Source organism: Syngnathoides biaculeatus, chromosome 6 (genome assembly GCF_019802595.1).
Source record: "Syngnathoides biaculeatus isolate LvHL_M chromosome 6, ASM1980259v1, whole genome shotgun sequence".
Lineage (NCBI taxonomy): Eukaryota > Metazoa > Chordata > Actinopteri > Syngnathiformes > Syngnathidae > Syngnathoides > Syngnathoides biaculeatus.
In genome coordinates, this window is record NC_084645.1 from 32272906 (window position 1) to 32292116 (window position 19211).

A 19211-nucleotide genomic window follows, 5' to 3' on the forward strand; every position below is an offset into this window, starting at 1 on the left:
TCGACTAGTCCGCTTGTCGATCTTACTACTCCTTAATAATGGAGTATGACGTCAACTAATCGCATGTTTCGGGCTAAAGGAGGAGGCACAGGCGTTTGCAGAATCAAAGCGTGCGGTGAATGAAAGAGAGCTGTCAAATTGATTTAAAGAATATGCTATTTCTCAATGCACAGCTTTAGTCCATGAGGGAAATCGAGAAAAGGGGAAATAATTTGAACATGTTTTGGGCCTGCACTATTGAAATTCAAAGAGATCTGGGAATTATTCCTCCATCATCAAGAGGTCTATAATTATTTGTATCTATCCATCTTATAAACACCACAAATTCTCACCGTGCAGAACCTGCTCTTGTGGTGGACTCAGAACAAGGACCGGTTTCGCTGTTTGTGCAAACGTTATCTGGGTGTGCCAGCGGCAGGCGTACCAATCGAGAGGATTTTTTTTCATCTCTGACTGGAAATACAATCATGGGACAGCAAGCAAGCCTTCCCCAGAACTATATCGCCGCGCTTGTGCTCTATTATTTATGTTCCGCGTAAATTCGAGGAATGAGCTGTCCATTGTTGGCAAATATACGTTATCGCAACGCATTCCCTCCTCCTGTGAAATTTTTCAAACTATAGTATTGTCCCAAAAAGGTATCAGCGACAAGCCAACAAAAACTCTTATTTGATAACATCAGCCTTAAACAAATCTGAAGTAAATAATACAGCACTTTATAGCAAAGGTGCTCCACATTTTCTGTCAGTTTTTCATTAAAACGATAGTAAACTTAGAGAATATTTCAGAGAACCATTTTACTTATTTTGTGCCCACAAATTAGTATTTGGTAAGCACAATTATATTAATATTGTGGATATAAGTGAATTGTTTTTCTTCCCATCTTATTTCTGGGGTCTTAACGTTTTAGCACAAGCTAATGCAATGAACTCTATAAACAGACATTTTCCAATAACACTTTGTCAAATACACGTCGCTCTGTCAGCTTGATTGCAACCCGCAGTATTTAAAAGTGACAAGAGAAGGGAAAATAGTCGTGAAGGGAGTTTGGGCCTTGAGGGATACTTGACTTTCACCATGTGATGAATGATGCCTATTTTCCAAACAAGAGGCGATAAGGACTTTTTCCAGTGTAGTGACAACACTTTTACTACTACCCAAACAACACACGATAACACATTCAGCATGTGCGAAATGCGATCCATAGAACTAAAAATAAAATAGAACATGAATAATTTAAGCGTTGGACGATGGGCGAAACAGATTCTTATTAGCCGCATTGGGGGAGGATGATCACTCACCTATTCTACTGCATATGGTTACAAGCAGCTCCCCGACGGTTTTGGAGTCATCCACCATGATGGTCTTTACCGCACCATCAAGCATTTTGATCTTCTGAGGTCTTTGCTTCTTCTTATACTCCAAAATATCCTGCAAGGCAAAAGAGCAACCAGTTCTCAGCAGAGGAACACCGTGCAGGGCGTGATGTAAAAATGGAAATCACATTAGCAGATGATACGTGAACACTGACACTTCTCCACCTCACGCTGTACTACTTAATCTTACTCCGTTTCGCAGCATGTAGTAATCCAGGGTTCTTCCAGACTCCAGCCAGATTCCTTTCCTGGGATCATCGTCAGATAGGAAAAGACCGTAGTCGGAAGCTGAAGGACAACACAACGGGAAACCGTGAATGTGCGAGTACATGCAGATGAAAATAAACATCCTTCATTGGATTTAGATGAGCTCAATTGTATGTTAACCTTGTCCAGACTGCGCTTCTGGGACGCGTTCCCGTATTATCCTGCATGCGTCATACACAGGCGTGGATGGCTCAAACTGCATCGTCTTGACCACGTTGCATTGGCGCACGCAGATCTTTAGTGACAAAGCCACCATCTTGGAGGGTAGAATGGCCTCACTGAGCTAAAAGACATGGTGGATCCTGCTTCAGAATGGGAGTTAAACTGCTTGAGCCACAGATACCCCCACCAGTGGCAATTTCATATAATAAATACTTTTGATAATATCAGCTTGATACTACAAGCTGGAACTTTCAGGTCAAAATCGAAGGAAAAGGTCAGTGTTGTCAAATAGTAATTCACTACTGGCTGTGCTGAGTTTGGTTGGGTACAGCAGAAATGACTAATATACTGTGAATTTACAAACTAATAAAGAAGTTCAACAACTGCAACGGAGCACTTTGCCAAAACTCTTTTTTGCAGTCGAGGCGCATTCACAGAAGAGCAATGGTACAATCATGCAAGCTGAACAACATGAGAATTAATGTTTGATTGACTTAGTTAACTGATTGTTATGATTCTTAAACATCTTTTTTTTTTTTTAACATTTATGCCTGTACGACTGCATGACATGACATGTGTATTTAAAAAAGTGAAACAGTGGAAAAAAACACATCAGGCAAAGCATAAATCAACTATGCCCCTGCAGTGATTTCGGCAAATTGTATTTGTGCTTTGCAGCTGGATGTCTCCCCCCCAAAGTTCTCATATTAAAGTGTCATGTACGTGTTATAGTACAAGTAGATAAGTAACAAACTTTCAGCTGAGAAAATAAAGTGGACGTTCCATAATATGTGCAGTGACACCGGAGCAAAAAGCAATGAAAATGACATTCCTCCTCCTCTTCCTCCTCCACCATCACATCATTATTTGCTGCTAGCCTGCTCACTTCCGCACAGGGAAGACTTCAACTGTGAGACAAATTAGTGGGTGTTTTGTCACATTCTGCAATACAGGTCAAGCGGCTCAGGGCGTCAGAGACTTACTTAGATGGGCAAAAATGGATACCTAAAAAGGACCCTTTCAACTTGAGCGTCAAGTCTGTAAGTCTTCAAGCCTTTTGTCATCCATGTAGTAAAATATATCAAACAGCAAAATAAAGTCATTATACAGTAGTTAGTTTCCCCTGCATCATAGCATTTTGGTTAAGCCATAAAAAGAGAGTTAAATTATTTATTACTGACGGTAAAAAGAAGAAAAAAAACACAAGTGTAGAAATACAGTAACATACTGTAACATCAGTTTAAAATGAAATGAAAAAAACAACTAATGAAACAAGCAGGTATTAATGGAAACTTGAACAAATGCGGTAAAGTACAACATCACAAACTTTATTGTGAAATAATTTTACGGTGGAGTAGCTGTAAAGTGTCGGCCTAACAGTTCTGAGGTCCGGGGTTCGATCCCGGCCCCGCCTGTGTGGAGTTTACCTGTTCTCCCCGTGCCTTTGTGGACTTTCTCCGAGCACTCCGGTTTCCTCCCACATATCAAAAACATGCAACATTAATTGGACACTCTAAATTGCTCCCAGGTGTGATTGTGGGTGCAGCTGTTTGTCTCGATGAGCCCTGCGATTGGATGGCAACCCATTCAGGGTGTACCCCCCCTCCTGCCTGTTGACAGCTGCGTTATTTCACAATGAAGTGTGGGACTGGATATTTTTTTGTGTTGATGCAAATTAGTGGAGGAGCCAAATTTTATGCTCACTTTGAAGTTGAGGCACAAAAATTAATCAATGAATAAACAAGGAATTTCATCAAAACTAATCAATACTTTCTGATAATCAATTTAGAAACTAGGTTTAACTTTAAACTGTTCAAATCCTTGGAATTTCAGCTGCTCAACAGTAAATAATTAATACGTACATTTATGATTATAATAAAGCAGTAACTATTAATATAATTACTATAGAGCTCGTGCACCGAAATCACGTGACTGGCCATATTGTCGGTCAAACAAAGCATTGTTGCCAGTCAATTCCGTTGAGACAAAACAAAAATATGTCCTATAGCACGACACCCAGAGTTTTGTCCGATACTGTTAAACATTTAGAAGGTGATAATAAACCAAGGTACGTGGAAAAATGAGAGAAACTTGGGATAGAGGACCCATACTTAATGCCGAAGTTGACGTTTTTGCAGATGCGAAATGGGACTTTTAATTCGCTTCCGCTCGTCTTGGACAACTGGATCTACACATGTATCTGGTGAGTAAGTCGTCGAGATTTGTATGGAAATGTTAGAAAGCGTAGAAAAGTCTGGACGGCTACAAATACTTCACTGCTAGATCTGTTCTCAACAAGGAGACGGCTCGTGAACGCGGAAGCGTACTCGGGTAGACGTTAACCTTTGCCGAAATCCATAGATCATTTCAGCTACTATTCAATACAAATACAAATTTTTAAATAAATGACTTCTAGTTTTATACAAACTTGCATTCATTAACTATGATTGGGGAAAAAAAGAGGATGGGGAGTTGGCTCCTCCTACACTGAAGCGTATTGCAGCCACATGAACACACACACCTCTAAACCTCTCTGCGATAGATGTCTTTTTTTTTAATGAGCATTGTTCTCAAATGAGCCAACTTGGTACTATAAATACTTTTTATTGATTTGAGATTGAGAAGAATAATTCCTACCCAGCCATCACGTTTATTTCCTGAAATCCATCGATCTTTTCTGGTCTTTTCAGTTGGTGTTCTATAGAATGACCTCCTTGAATGTCTGTCTCATCTGTTGTGACAACCAACAGCACAACAGGTCTCTGGTATTATTCGGTTCCATGTCTCCCACAATGTCGAGCAGCTCTGTTTGACCGGCAATATGGCGCCTTGAAAATGGTGACGTCATGTGCACGAGCTTAATAGTCAAGCAGACTGATTATCTTTCTCTTTCATCAAAATAAGACAGTTGGAGGACTTTTACTTTGGAAAACAATTATCAATATTTCTGACACGTTAAGGACCAAAGAACTGGATCATAATTCATATATATTTGTGCATTTTAGGAGCTGTCAGCTTGAAATAATGGATGCTCCTGTTTTTTAATAAATTGATAAATAAAAAAATCTGATGCACCGATGAATTGAAAACAGTTTCAGTTTTAAAAATAGTTAGTTACAGCCCTCCTGATTCCCATGATGCATTGAACTGTTGCCGCAGTAAGGATGTCAATGAACCTTCATGTTCATGAATGATAAGGATTAACATAAGATGAATTGTGTGTTTATGTTACCGTTAGTTTGTTGCACGTTTGTCATAGCTGTCGGGTTATATTTATGTTGCACTTTGTTTCCATGAAAGCCCGACAACCTGTGGGTTGTACGCGATCGTGGCATCCCAGTCAGTTCTGCTGCATACTTAGCAGCTTATCGGCTACGTTAGACACTAGTGAGCACAGTACTTCCTTGCGATTGCGTAATTCGGCCTACTTCTGGAAGCCAAAAGAGCTCCCAGTTTCCTTGTGCCGCAATGAATATAAACTTTTTTTTTTTTTAAACAGTAAAGCTCTATTGTAGTGTGCGACGCCAACCAAACTCTCATGATGCAATGGAAACTGTATTTAATTACTGTATCTCATTATATATATATATATATATATATATATATATATATATATATATATATATATATATATATATCCATCCATCCATTTTCTTAGCTGCTTATCCTCACAAGGGCCACAGGGAGTGCTGGAGCCTATCCCAGCTGTCAACGGGCAGGATGCGGGGTACACCCTATACTGGTTGCCAGCCAATCGCAGGGCACATTGAGACAAACAGCCGCACTCACAATCACACCTTGGGGCAATAATGTTGCATCTTTTAGGAATGTGGGAGGAAACCGGAGTGCCCGGAGAAAACCCACGCAGGCGCGAGGAGAACATGCAAACTCCACATAGGCGGGTCTGGGATTTAACCCGGGACCTCAGAACTGTGAGGCCAACGTTTTACCAGCTGACCCACCATGCCGCCATATATATATATGAAGAGTTTGTTTTCAAAACGAGACATAGGCATTTTTTTCAGATTTACGAAACTCGTGCCAAAATTATCCAGCTCCGAATGGAGTTTCGTAAATCTGAAAAAAATGCCCATGTCTCGTTTTGAAAACAAACTCTTCATATATATATATATATATATATAATATATATATATATATATATATTATATATATATATATATATATATATATATATGATTGTTTCCCTGTGAATTTAAACAAAAGTGGATTCAAGTTTTGGATCACGTTGGAGGCTGTTGTAGTAAAATTAGCTCATGTTCCCTTGTGTACCATTAATATTTTGAAGAGAAGCCAACAACTAAACAGCTTGAGTGTCAAGATGAAATATGTTTTTGTTTATATATTCTAAAGATGGAAAGGGGGGAAAAAATGAATATGACATGATTTCAGCCACTTTTTCGTCCAAAAATCATCAAGGAAATGTTTTGAGTCAAGGAGTCGAAAATCTGGAAAGTACATTTTCCATAAGGATCAAGTTTTGAATGAGGCCGCCTGTGCCTCTCTCGTGGGTTCTCGCCAAAAAAAAAGACTTTTTCTTATTTCCAAATAAGAAAGGACAACCCCAAAGAAAGAGGAGGTAATGGCACTGCACAAGCTCTCCTTTTGACGGGATCGCTAAGAGGCCCCGCCGAGTTTTTGTCGCATGCAGCGCTTCCCCAGATACTCCACCAGCATGACAACGCAACATGGCTGTGCACCCCATACACAACCATACACGCATGTTTAATATTCACAACGTGCAGATTTTCAGCAGTTTTTTTCTTTTCTTAATTTATTCTTTATGGACTAACATATACGGGCAAAGGCTCTTGAGATCTCTCTTTAGCGATAAGCGAGGTTACGTGCGATGGAATCTATTTAGGTTTACTGCACTGTAGGGGATTTCTAGATTATGTTGTCAGCATCATCCGTCACTTCAGAGAGAGAGTACGGCAGGAATCACATGACGAAACCTTGGAGGATGATTAGAATCCCTGAGCATAAACAAGTGGGAGCACATTTTTAACCAGCATCAATCTATAAACACTTTTATACAGTATAGTGCATGTTCAAGCAGTTTTCACCCATTCAAACGCTTCTACTTTTCAGGGTGGGCTGAAGACGATCCCATCTAATGTGGGCCCACCCTGGACTAGTCGCCAGTCAATCACAGGGCACATATAGACAACCCTTCACGTTCACATTCACGACAGGCGAACCTACACGCGTTTTTTTTCTTCTTCTTCTAATGTGGATGGAAGCCGTAGTGGCCAGACAAAACACACGCAACACAGAAACGTCCAAGCTAAGATTTGAACACAGAACGTCGCATATTCTGTCCAAATACTCCACTGTGCTGAATCATAGCAATTTGTTTATAAATGAGGACTTGGAATGTAATGTTTTTGTCTTTTAAGTCACCAATGACAAAAATATTTTGTAAGGATTTACATAACAGCCTTGGATCAGTAAAAGTACAGATTCACATACAAACGATCACATTGTGAAAACCTATTTAGATCAAGTTGAAAAGCCATAATTGGGTTGTCATATGTCCATCATGAGATCAATTTTCAATGCTATTTACAAATGCTGATTGAACAGTGGCAATAGCTAAGCTTTGTGAATTTAAGGAGGCCTGCGAAACAGTATAGGTTTGTTTTCTCCAAAACTAGCAAATATCACCTTGATCAGGTCCAGGAAACACAGACGCCATCTGCAGAGAGAGAAACTAATGACTGCGATATCAGTTTTGCATGAAGCCTGATTACTCCACCAGTTACACATCCATCCATGTTCTTAGCCGCTTATCCTCACAAGGGTCGCAGAGGTGGTGGAACCTATCCCAGCTGTAAACGGCAAGGTACACCATGGACTGGTTGCCAGTCAATCACAGGGCACACAGAGACAGACAACAGTCGCACTCACAATCACATCTCGGGGCAATTTAGAGTGTCCAATTAATGTTGCATGTTTTTGGGATGTGGGAGGAAACCGGAGTGCCCGGAGAAAACCCACGCAGGCACGGGGAGAACATGCAAACTCCACACAGGCGGGGCCGGGCTCGAACCCAGGACCTCAGAACTGTGAGGCCAAGACTTTACAGCTACGCCACCGTGCCACCTCCACCAGTTAATCACCCTTCAAGCAAGCCAGTGGCTTGACAGAACATTTAAAGCTCTTCTTGGTCTTGCTTGAACTTTATCCAAGACTTGTCCAGAACCCACATGCTTCTATGTTGACAGACAATAAGGTGTGTAAATGAATGGAAAACGGTCCTTCAAGCACAATAGTAGTTACAACTCTATTACATGATGAAGGCCTATGGAGTTCCCGTCATGTATAAAGAGACTATAGGAAAAATGGAGGGTGGCAGCGTGCGTCCTTTGACTGACGGGGCTTTTGTGAGCTTTGAACATTATTGCTGTAATCAAGATGTAGCGCAATGGACAGCAAAATGGCACAGCGCAAGATTATCCCTCCACTTTAAATCTATTAAGCAAGTAGAGGGTATGAGCAAAATTCATCATTAAGTCATCGAGACGTTATGCATAATAATATTAAAGTATTACTGGTTATTTCTACTTCTATTGCAATCATGAAAACAAATACTGTATCCCTAGTGCGATTACGCAGCAGAGCTTTCCGGTAACAGACAGACAAGGTACATAAGAGATTGTGCTTTACAAAAATGATAGTTCTAGATTTTGATTGACACTGTCAGAGAAGTGTTAGGTGTGTGAATCCTCAAGACTCGAGCCATGTTGATGTATGCCAGAGCGCTTTGTGCGAACGCCAAGTGACAAGCAATTGCACAAATCCCATCATGCATCAAAAACATTATGTTTCACTTACTTAATTAATCAATTAAATGTATTATTGAAATTAATCTATTCATTTGGAATCTTGGACAATGAGCAGCAAAATGGAATGCTTCTAATATTGTGTAATTGTAATTCTGTATTGTGTACACAGCTCATTGGATTTCTGTACATTTTGAAAATGAACCGGATGCTGTGAGCGTGCTAGTTTTCTGCACCACCCCGACGCCGCTACATGATTTTCAAGGTCATCTGAGGATTACAGGCGACGCAGTATTGATTGAAAGGTAAACAAGCATCTTTGTGCGTCGGATGGATGCATGAATGAATAAAATGTCTTCCTTATGCACTCCAAGCGGTGATTATGGGTAAAAAGAGCGGCCCTGGTGGGATCGTTTACAAGCATGACTGACGTTGATTAAAGCGGCCTCATTTGAAAAAAGCAGTGTGGTACAAGGGGAAATCATTCCAGTTTTATTCCAAACCCACCTGCTCACGAGTTCCAGCGGAACATAAAAACTTCTAAGCATGTTGTACGTCAATGGTATCATATGACGGAATTGTATCCATATCTTAGCAGCGCTTCGGAATGTTACAACAGCAGGATTACATTTGCACACCACCGATAATATCGTAACAGGTTAACCTGCTCCCAGCATCCTTTTCTGCTCTTTTTAACACCCTGACTGACACCGAGTCCAACCAACAATAGCCTTTCATTCCTGTCGGATTGAAGGCAAGGTCAGCTTCCTGCTCGTCTACTGCGCCTCCCGAGAGGCCGAGATGTCTTTACAGGAAAAGACACTCAGGTGGTGAGTCACATGGCTGCTGGAAAAAGGTTTGCCTGCCATTTGTACAGTTCTTGTTTTGGGTGATGCAGAAAATAGTCCATATAAGCAAGTCATATCAAGGTCAGGCGTGTTATTTTGACCCAGGCTGCTTCTAAGTTTAACGACACATTTAATGAGCTATCTTTTTTTTTCATTTGAGATAGGATCCCATAATTGTATGCAACACTTTATGTTTTAATCAGCGACCATAAATACAACTTAATTACGAGCACGAGATATGCTTCATTTTAGGCAAATAGCTAATTATTATGCATGTATTTAACAGCTCCAACCTTAATCTATGTAAGTAGCACATGAGTCCACAGAGACGTTACTCTGTCAACTTGTCTTTACCTCATTAATAACATCAGGAGAGGTTTATTGAGGCACACTGATAAAAAAGTGAAACATTTGCATGCGGCAATGTGCACAATTATTGCAGTGTACTGTATCATTGTCACTGTTTGTTTGGCGACGATCAATGAGGTGCAGCAAGTGCTGGCAAATCTATCACTGTGTAAAATGTGCTGATTTTCTTCTCCAAATATTGCGCGGTATCTGGAGTGTTTTGTTGCCATGGGAAACAGGTCTGACCAAAAGGTTAGGCCAATGAAACAGGTTGTGCTTTTGAGAATTTTATTGATTACACGGGCAAACAATCAGCTTCAGAAATGTAATCAATCAAAGGCTTTTTGTCTGTATCCTCAGTCGTCCACTCAGTACATTGGCTAAATTAATGAGCTCTGCTACAGTCGCCAACGGTCATCATTACACAGTGATACGAATTATAATTTAAACTGGCATCCGCAACAAGCTCCCATAGTCTTTCAACATTTTTGACACACAGTCGAACATCTAGTGTCCAACGCCTCTAACTTAAGTGTTTGAACTACTCTCAAATCTCTGGATGCCTGGATGTCAGTTCAGCAACCATCAGAATATTTACAGCTTTATGACGTTTATTCCAAAAGAAAGAGCAGCCTCAACAGGGGTGTTAAATGAAGAATGTGAGAATAGAAGAAGGCAAATATTTCAAGTTGCAGGAAAGGGACGCTCACTCAAAGCAGGTTTCAGCGTCAGCTTAATATCGTCACTTTTCAAAGTTCTTTTTGAACATATTTTGACATGCGTGATCATTAAGAAGGATAAAGAGTCAGATGTGACACACCTAAAATGCAAACCAGAGATATTTCCGCTGCTTACAGAACACTAGGACACTCACACTAGATTTTGTGACCTTTTGTGTATCTTAACTGTTAAGTTAAGAATGCACGCACATACAAATGGTGCATCAAATTAGAGGAGGCACTTTGGGTGGTGGTGAATGAAGTCAGCTGTAAACAAACCAACAGCGGCACAGCTCACCCACTCTCAAACCTGCCAGGCTACGCTGGTCTACAAAATTAACAATACATGTTAAACCTGCCCCTGGCGGGTAACTTTGCCGCAAGTGATTTATTCCCATGAGTGATTATACAGTGAAGAAAAAAATCTAAAAAGAACACAAATAAATCGTTAAAAAAAAGTCATACATTTTGATTTCTGGATTTTTCTTTTTAGATTATCTCTCTCACAGTGGACATGCACCTATGATGAAAATTTCGGAACCCTCCATGATTTCTAAGTGGGAGAACTTGCAATATAGCAGGGTGTTGAAATGCGTTATTTTCTTCACTGTATACCTTAAAAGGGAACGTATGGCAGTACAGAACAGGATTATAATGGGGACATAAATCCCATGGGAAAAGATTATTTCCCATGGGATTTTTTTTTTTTTTAATCTGAACAACCTGTATCCCAGAACTGTGTGCTAAATCTTTCACGATATTATCATAAAGTCCACCAGAAGAAAATCTGCAATCTGCAAAAAAATTACATCTTTTCACAACAACATTTACAAATTGTTCAGAATGCTTTGACTGTTTCTCTCCTGGACTGCACATTCTGCTGTAATTCAATTTAAAGGGTGACGATAAGGTCAGAAATTATGAATGTCGCCCTTGTCATGGGGAAGGAGAGTGCAGCTCGTCTTACACTAAAAATATCCAGTAAAGTGGAGCATCCCCGAAGCAGCACCCTCTCGTACAGATTCACAATGCAGTCAGCACAATGAATGTGACTGTTTCACTATTGTGGCATTGACTAATATGGAACAGGAGATAAAAACATTTGTATTGATTTTAGTCCTAACTTCTTAGAGCAAGATAGATATCAGACACGATAATAAACGGCACACACACAACAAAGAGACTGCTATTATTGAAGTTGTCCAGCTGTGTTATGAAACACGCAATGATTCAATCTGTACCGGCTCTAATTCGGGGATTTTTGACAAATGTGGTTCCAAATTGCTGGAGATAGAGACGGCTCCTAGAGTATGAGCGCACCGCCCAACTGCCGCCTCTTGAGCGCTAAGATCTGGTCAATGGTGGGCCAACACCAACCGCCCGCCCTCCCCCTCTTCACAAATATTGCACTGCACATATGAAAAAAGAAAAATGAATCAAGGGATCCCTATTGCAATAAGAAGACATACGGCCAGTAGAGGTACGTAGCTGTCTATTAGCTTCAGTAGCAATAGATGCTCCAAAACATTTAAGAAGTGCTTCTGATGCTACATACAAACACAGCATCGTTTTGATATGAAAAATGCATAGATTGAGCACGTTAATTCAATATACTATAATAGTAAAACAGCGGCACGGTGGTTCAGCTAGTAAAGCGTTGGCCTCCGAGTTCTGAGGTCCCGGGTCCAATCCCAGACCCGCCTGTGTGGAGTTTGCATGTTCTCCCCATGCCTGTGTGGGTTTCCCCCGGGCACTATGGTTTCCTCCCACATTCCAAAAACATGCAGCATTGCAGCATAATTGGACAGTCTACATTGCCCCGAGGTGGGATTGTGAGTGCGGCAGTTTGTCACCATGTGCCCTACAATTGGCTGGCAACCAGTTCAGGGTGTACCCTGCTCCTGCTCGTTGACGGCTGGCATAGGCTTCAGCACTCCCCATGACCCTCGTGAGGATAAGCGGTGAAGAAAATGGATGGATGGATGGATGGATGGAATAGTAAAAGCGTCAATTTAAATCTACAATGGCTTTACTGTTAAACTTTCAGTAGAAATACACATTACCGCCAACACTTTTTTAAGAATCCTAATTTCTTGTCATTTTAATTCATTTGTTCTCGGCATCCTGTTTGAACTCCTGACCACCCTATGTCGAGTGTACCTGTCTTCAGGCCCCTTTCAAAAAGAGAGCAGATTCTGTCACAGTGTGGCAATTCTTCTGTCACATGTTATCCAATCAGATTCTACTAGACAGCCAATCTGTCATCCAATCATATTCTACTGGACAGCCAATCTGTTAGCCAATCATAAGATAGAATTCAGAACCAGTGACACCTCCCTATTTCAAGCCTTTTCTGATGAGGCGTTTGGGGTTACACTGTTTGACAAACAAACGAGCAAAATGCTACAACGTGACCTAGTGAGAGTTTTGACGGTCGCCTGTTCCTGTACCTGTGGCTTTTGCAAATTCCGTTAGAAGGAAGAGTTTATCCTCCAGCTCTCTGTGAATTGTGGATTGAGACGACAGTGAAATCTGAGCATTTCCTGTCTTGCTACGTGCGGATTACAAGATCTTGCATCACATAGACCTATCTTCAAAGCATGACCCTCCCAATTGTGAATAGTGAAGTTAACTGCCCTTAACTCAACTTTATACCTAGAGTTGATCTCAAATTGGGAATTAAAATCCTTTCCAACTTTCCTAGTGTGCTGCATTCGGGTCCTCGGTTCTCTGTGGCGCAGTGTTAAATACGATTTCCACCTAAATTCTGCTTTATATCCCTGCTACAATCTTTTTTTGCTTTAAAGCATATTTAAAAAAGACACTTGTTACACGAACATAATTACACAGATAAAAGCTTGAAAGGGGTGCCCAGGAGAGAAATATCTGGGAACCACTGCTTTAAACGATAACCCATGCCATGCGATGTAATCATAATTCTAAAAGTGTGCAAAATTATTAACCACAATTTATTATAAGAACAAATGTAAATGAAAAACTCCTTTGCCAACAAATGGTGTGCATCAATAAAAGAGCTCACAGTCTTTGTATTCAAACAATCAGCAGCCTATGAAAGCAGTCCATTTGTAAACAGTCCAACAGATACCAGTGTAGGAATACGTACATTCCTTACGTGTTTCACCAGTCTCCAAACACACCCGTTGAGCCCATGAAAGAGCCCATCGGCATTTGATGACTGAGCTCTCATGTGTGCTCCAGGCTCCCACAAATTGAAAATTCTGCCTGAAGAGTCACGAACTGGAAATCAGGTGACTGTGATCTCCTGTGGGCCCCCCCCACCCCCCACCCCAAAGCCTCTGAACCTCTCCCCCCTCTCTCATTCACCCCTCACCTCACTATCGCTGATGAACTACAACCACTTGCACACTGACTTGAGTATTATGAGCAGCGGAACGTGACAGAAGTTGGACGGGTGTGATACATTGAGGGACTCTATTAATAATTTATATCCACCAGTACGCTGCACTGAAAAACACTCCCCCCCATCCCCCCAATTTTTGCTTTACAAACAAAAGTAGCAAAGTTGGCAGATGCATCAGTTTTGGGGTCTACCAGCATTTGTTTTTCCTGCCTTTTTGCGATTAACCCACTGTACTTCCATTTGAGCCGAGTGGAGCATGAAAACCAACACAAACTTCAGAAAATCTGGTCGTTAACGGCGAGTGAAACCGCTTAGCTGTATGTGAGGAGGTTCAATGAGAGGCCATGTTTTAGGCCCATTGTTTCCAGATCAGTGACTCGGCCCTCAGTTGCTATGGCTGCTGCTGTGCCCACCTTTTCCTGGACATATAAGGCAGGACAGCAACGCCGTGTGTGGAGCACACTCGCGCACAGCACTTCTTCAGATATTTCAGCGAGTGCAAGCTTTTAAGAGACAGTCAGAGAGTCTTCACAGCTTTAGGGTTCTCTTTATCTGTACTGTGTGCGAGGCTGAATTCATCCAGAGGGCCTTTCACCCATACTGTTAAAATTAGATAGATATGCTGAGCAGAAAAAGTGTTTGAGAGGGCTGATTTTGATCCACTTTGATAGTTCGTGTCGGAAAAATGAAAACACTTCTCTGTGAAAGTGTCGTTTCAGTTGGACTGCTTTGTTGAAGCTTCTGCCGGGATTTCAATTATTATTTTGTCAATTTTTCATTTACATAGACACAGAAAGTAGGCTATAGATACAGAGCATATGTAGCAACACTTTCATGAACCGGTTTATTCAAAATAATAATTGTTTAATACCAAAGGATAAACAATTCAATTTCAAAGGGAATGGAAGCTTTCTGAGTCGCAAAACTACAGAAAATACATAAACAACCAATCGCCCAACATATGAACAAAATAAAAGTATACCTTGTACTATTGTAAAAATACATTACAAAGTGACAGAGATGATCATTTCTGACATCATTCTTTCCTTCTTCCCCACCCTCCTAACTAAATTTTCCACCCCCTGAATGATGCTCAGGTTTTCATGATTAGTAGAATTCTGGATTTCATTTACCTCATGAACATCTGCTCGGCTAAGGATCCGCCCACAGACCACCAGCAGCAAACATGCATGCAGTCTGTGCAGTGCGACGGAGGTCATCTGAAGAGAGCCGGACCGGCTATGTTAAATTATGCATGCTTCCAAAACGGTGCACGAGGTCTCGACGAAACCTTTAGATCACATTATTCAGCCGAGCTGGATGAGCCGTATCTCACAGAGGGGCAGTATGGAATGCATGCCGCTATGCTTAGTTGAGAACAACCGTATACATTTTTCCTTTCCATGTCAATGGGTTGCCATAGCAACCCGGGTTTTGGGTAATTCCCAGATCAGGTGGCTTTCGGTGCAAAGAAAATAGATAAACAGAGCAGTTAATCAATGATGCCGTGAATTTCCTCTACGCTTCTCTAAGTGATCACTGAACGTCTCTTTGGTAGTGACATAAGCCACCTGGAAACTTTATTCTAGACACCTGTGTGATCTGATGAGATCCAAAAGAGATGCATTACCACAGTTGACATGAGGAGTCACTTTCACTGTGCAGTCTGGTATTTCTCATGGGGTTGATTGGAAGGGTGGAACTTTACTATACACTATTGTCATTTTCTGTTATTACTGGATGCTAATTTACAACTTTTGTGAGCTCATGAAAAAAAAAATGCTCACGTCCGCGAAACGGAAAATGGAATTGAACAGCGATAACTCTTCTCCCCATTCATGTCCCATATGCAATTCTATTTTCACTGTCTAATTGTTTGTTAAACAAGTTGTCAACAAACTACACAATGCAATACCCTGTCATAAGCGGAGTTTGCAATTTTAAAACTTTAATCCCCCTCCCACCACCACCACTGCTCTGACCAAAGACATGTGCGCGAGACGTGCAAGTAAATAAGCTGATGTTAGCGACGCGTGCTACATTGTTGGCATTACTTATTTATAACCGAGTGGAACTAACACTAAATTTTCAATACAATCCAATCCAATAGTAGGTGGGCTGCACCATTGTGGGGTGTGTTTACACCTGACTGTATTCCCTGCCAATCGAAGCAGCTATTTTCATGTCCTTTAAATGTGTAACAAAAAACAGTCTTGATGTAGTCATCTCTGTTTTGAATACAATAATGGATAATCACACCCATCTGTGCGAATGTTGAGGATTGTCACTACTCCTGGCCGGTGTGGCAACAAAAAATGTAATTAACTAAAGAATAAAATGACCATAATCTCTGGCGATTTAGATATGTCCGCAGACCTGAGTCGAGGCCTGCTGTGCACCAAAATCTACCAAAATTGCGTTAGACCGGCATTCTACCTTGCACTAAGATTTAAACGTGGTGTGAGTAAGTGTAAGTTGAGAGCTACTTTCTACCACCATAATTTCACTCGGCTGCACAGAAAACCGCAGCTCGGTGCAGACCAGTCTGCCAAATTGGGAAACACACACAGCGAGTCTTGCAGTTGTGCTTTTCATGACTATAGAATCCTGAATGTGACTGGTTTCAGTATTTTTGTTATATACAACCAGTAAAAAATCTAAATTAGGTGGTAGAGGTGATACATTTACAGTGGCTTGTGAAAGTATTCTGTCCCCTTGAACTTTTCGACCTTTCGCCACAGTTCAGGCTTCATAAATAAAGATATAAAATGAACATTTTTTTGTCAAGAATCAACAACAAATGGGACACAAGTATGAAGTGGAACAAAATTTATTGGATATTTAAAACTTTTTTAACAAATAAAAACCAGAGAAGTGGTACAAGTACAGTTGCAAGTGGCTTGGGGTATGTTTTTATCAGTTTTGCAAATTGAGAGACTGAAATTCTTTCCCATTCTTCCATGCAAAAAAGCTCGAGCTCAGTGAGGTTGGATGGAGAGCGTTTGTGAACACCAGTCTTCAGCTTTGCCCACACATTCTCAATTGGATTCAGGTCTCGACTTTGACTTGGCCATTCTAACACCTGGATATGTTTATTTGTGAACCATTCTATTGTAGATTTGGCTTTAGGTTTTGGATCATTGTCCAGTTAGAAGATAAATCTCTGTCCCAGTCTCAGGTCTTTTGCAGACTCCAACAGGTTTTCTTCAAGAACGGTCTTGTATTTGGCTCCATTCATCTTCCCATCAATTTGAACCATCTTCCCTGTCCCTGCTCAAGGAAAGCAGGCCCAAACCATGAGGCTGCCACCACCATGTTTGACAGTGGGGATGGTGTGTTCAGGGTGAGGAGCTGTGTTGCTTTTATGCCAAACATATCATTTTGCATTGTGGCCAACTATATCGATTTTGGTTTCATCTGACCAGAGTACCTTCTTCCACATGTATGGTGTGTCTCCCAGGTGGCTTGTGGTAAACTTTAAACGAGACTTTTTATGGATATCTTCGAGAAATGGCTTTCTTCTCACCACTCTTCCATAAAGGCCAGATTTGTGCAGTGCACGACTGATTGTTGTCCTATGGACAGAGTCTCCCACCTCAGCTGTAGATCTCTGCAGTTCATCCAGAGTGATCATGGGCCTCATGGCTGCATCTATGATCAGTCTTCTCCTCGTTCGAGGTGAAAGTTTAGAGGGCTGGCCGGGTCTTGGTAGATTTGCAGTGATCTGATACTCATTCCATTTCAATATGATATGATGATGCTCCTTGAGATGTTTAAAGCTTGGGAAATCTTTTTGTATCCAACTCCGGCTTTAAACTTCTCCACAACAGCATCTCGGACATGCCTGGTGTGTTCTTTGGTCTTCATTATGCTCTCTGCAGTTTAAACAGAACCCTGAGACAATCACAGAGCAGGTGCATTTATACGGAGACTTGATTACATACAGGTGGATTCTTTGTATCATCATCAGTCAACATTGGATCATTTAGAGATCCTCACTGAACTTCTGGAGTGAGTTTGCTGCACTGAAAGTAAAGGGGCCGAATAATATTGCACGCCCCACTTTTCAGGTTTTTATTTGTCCAAAAAAGTATAAAATATCCAGTAAATTTCATTTCACTTCACGATTGTGTCCCACATGATGTTGATTCTTGCCAAATATTTTTTATTTTTATATCTTTATGTTTGAAGCCTGAAATGTGGCAAAAGGTTGAAAAGTTCAAGGGGGCCCAATACTTTCACAAGGCACTGTACATGTCGAGCAAAAATGTTGCTAATTATTCATCACTTCTGAACCCTCTCAGGTGATTGTGGCCCCTCCATCTCTGAAAGGCAGCTCCTACAGCTCCTGTGATCACCGTTGAGTCTGTCTCAGGAATGATTTTAACACTGCAAGCTGTACATCAAGAGGATGGTTGCGGTTACAACCTCTATAGTGGATTTTATACTAACAAAAGACGGTGGGAGTTGATCATTAGGCACAGCCGTCTGCACAGCCAGGCCTCAGCAGCTCGGCCCATGCATGAATGAGAGGTTCTCCATCTCTCGGGGAAAGTCTAGAGGAAACATGCCCGCAGGAAAAATGATCCTCAGTTCCACTTTCTTTAACCTGATTACTGTAACGAGCTTAGCTACTGGTGGATGCACAAATATTCTGCACGTATGAACACGCAGTCACTCACTCACTCACTCACTCACTCACTCACTCACTCACTCACTCACTCACTCACTCACTCACTCACTCACGGGCCAGCTGACTATTATGTTTCATTGGCCATGTTTTTTGTCATTGTTATTTTGGTTCAATAAATGTGAAGATGACCTACGTCCTTGGAAAATTGTTAAAGGAGAAAAATTCCAAGTATGTTTTTTATACACTTGGCCAGTGAAGCTGATTCTGATTCTGACATCAGTGATATGTGACTGACTGCGATGATGATTATTATTAAAACAAAAACCTCTTGTATTGTTTCACTGTTTTTGAGCAGTCCCATTCAAGAACTCAAGGGAGAAGGGCTTTGCTCAAGGTCACATATGTTGTGGATACGGGGGAGGGGAAAACACTGCTTTTTAACTCCCACCACTTTAGTCCATGCGCAACGGTTGGCTCTATTGTCGAGCTGGATGACATGGCAATATCGGGCACTGCACAGCGATAAAGATCTTCACTAATTTTTCTACGGTTTCACCCAGTAATGTCCCACTCAAAAGAGACTCAAGAGCTTTAAAACGACCCAATTGTTTTTAGTGGCCCATTTAATGCCTCTGTCTGCTTGATGCTCTGCAGGATTAATGAAGCACGACGA

The 19211-nt window shown here is 41.2% G+C and overlaps 1 protein-coding gene across 7 annotated transcripts in view; it reads right to left on the bottom strand.

Annotated features, from left to right (window-relative positions):
* Nucleotides 1-19211, bottom strand: part of tln2b (talin 2b) — a 95303-nt gene that overhangs the window by 57049 nt on the left and 19043 nt on the right. For 4 of the 7 annotated variants that reach the window (XM_061822857.1, XM_061822858.1, XM_061822856.1 and 1 more), the window contains exons 2-4: nt 1764-1926; nt 1567-1664; nt 1302-1431 (exon numbers count right to left, since the gene is read on the bottom strand). In XM_061822857.1, the coding sequence (XP_061678841.1) occupies nt 1302-1431; nt 1567-1664; nt 1764-1899 (364 nt within the window). In that variant the 5' untranslated portion in view covers nt 1900-1926. Of the gene's footprint in view, nt 1-1301; nt 1432-1566; nt 1665-1763; nt 1927-7490; nt 7512-12973; nt 13038-13647; nt 13799-19211 lie in introns of those variants that run through there. The other 3 variants (XM_061822853.1, XM_061822860.1, XM_061822859.1) reach the window with 3 other exon arrangements.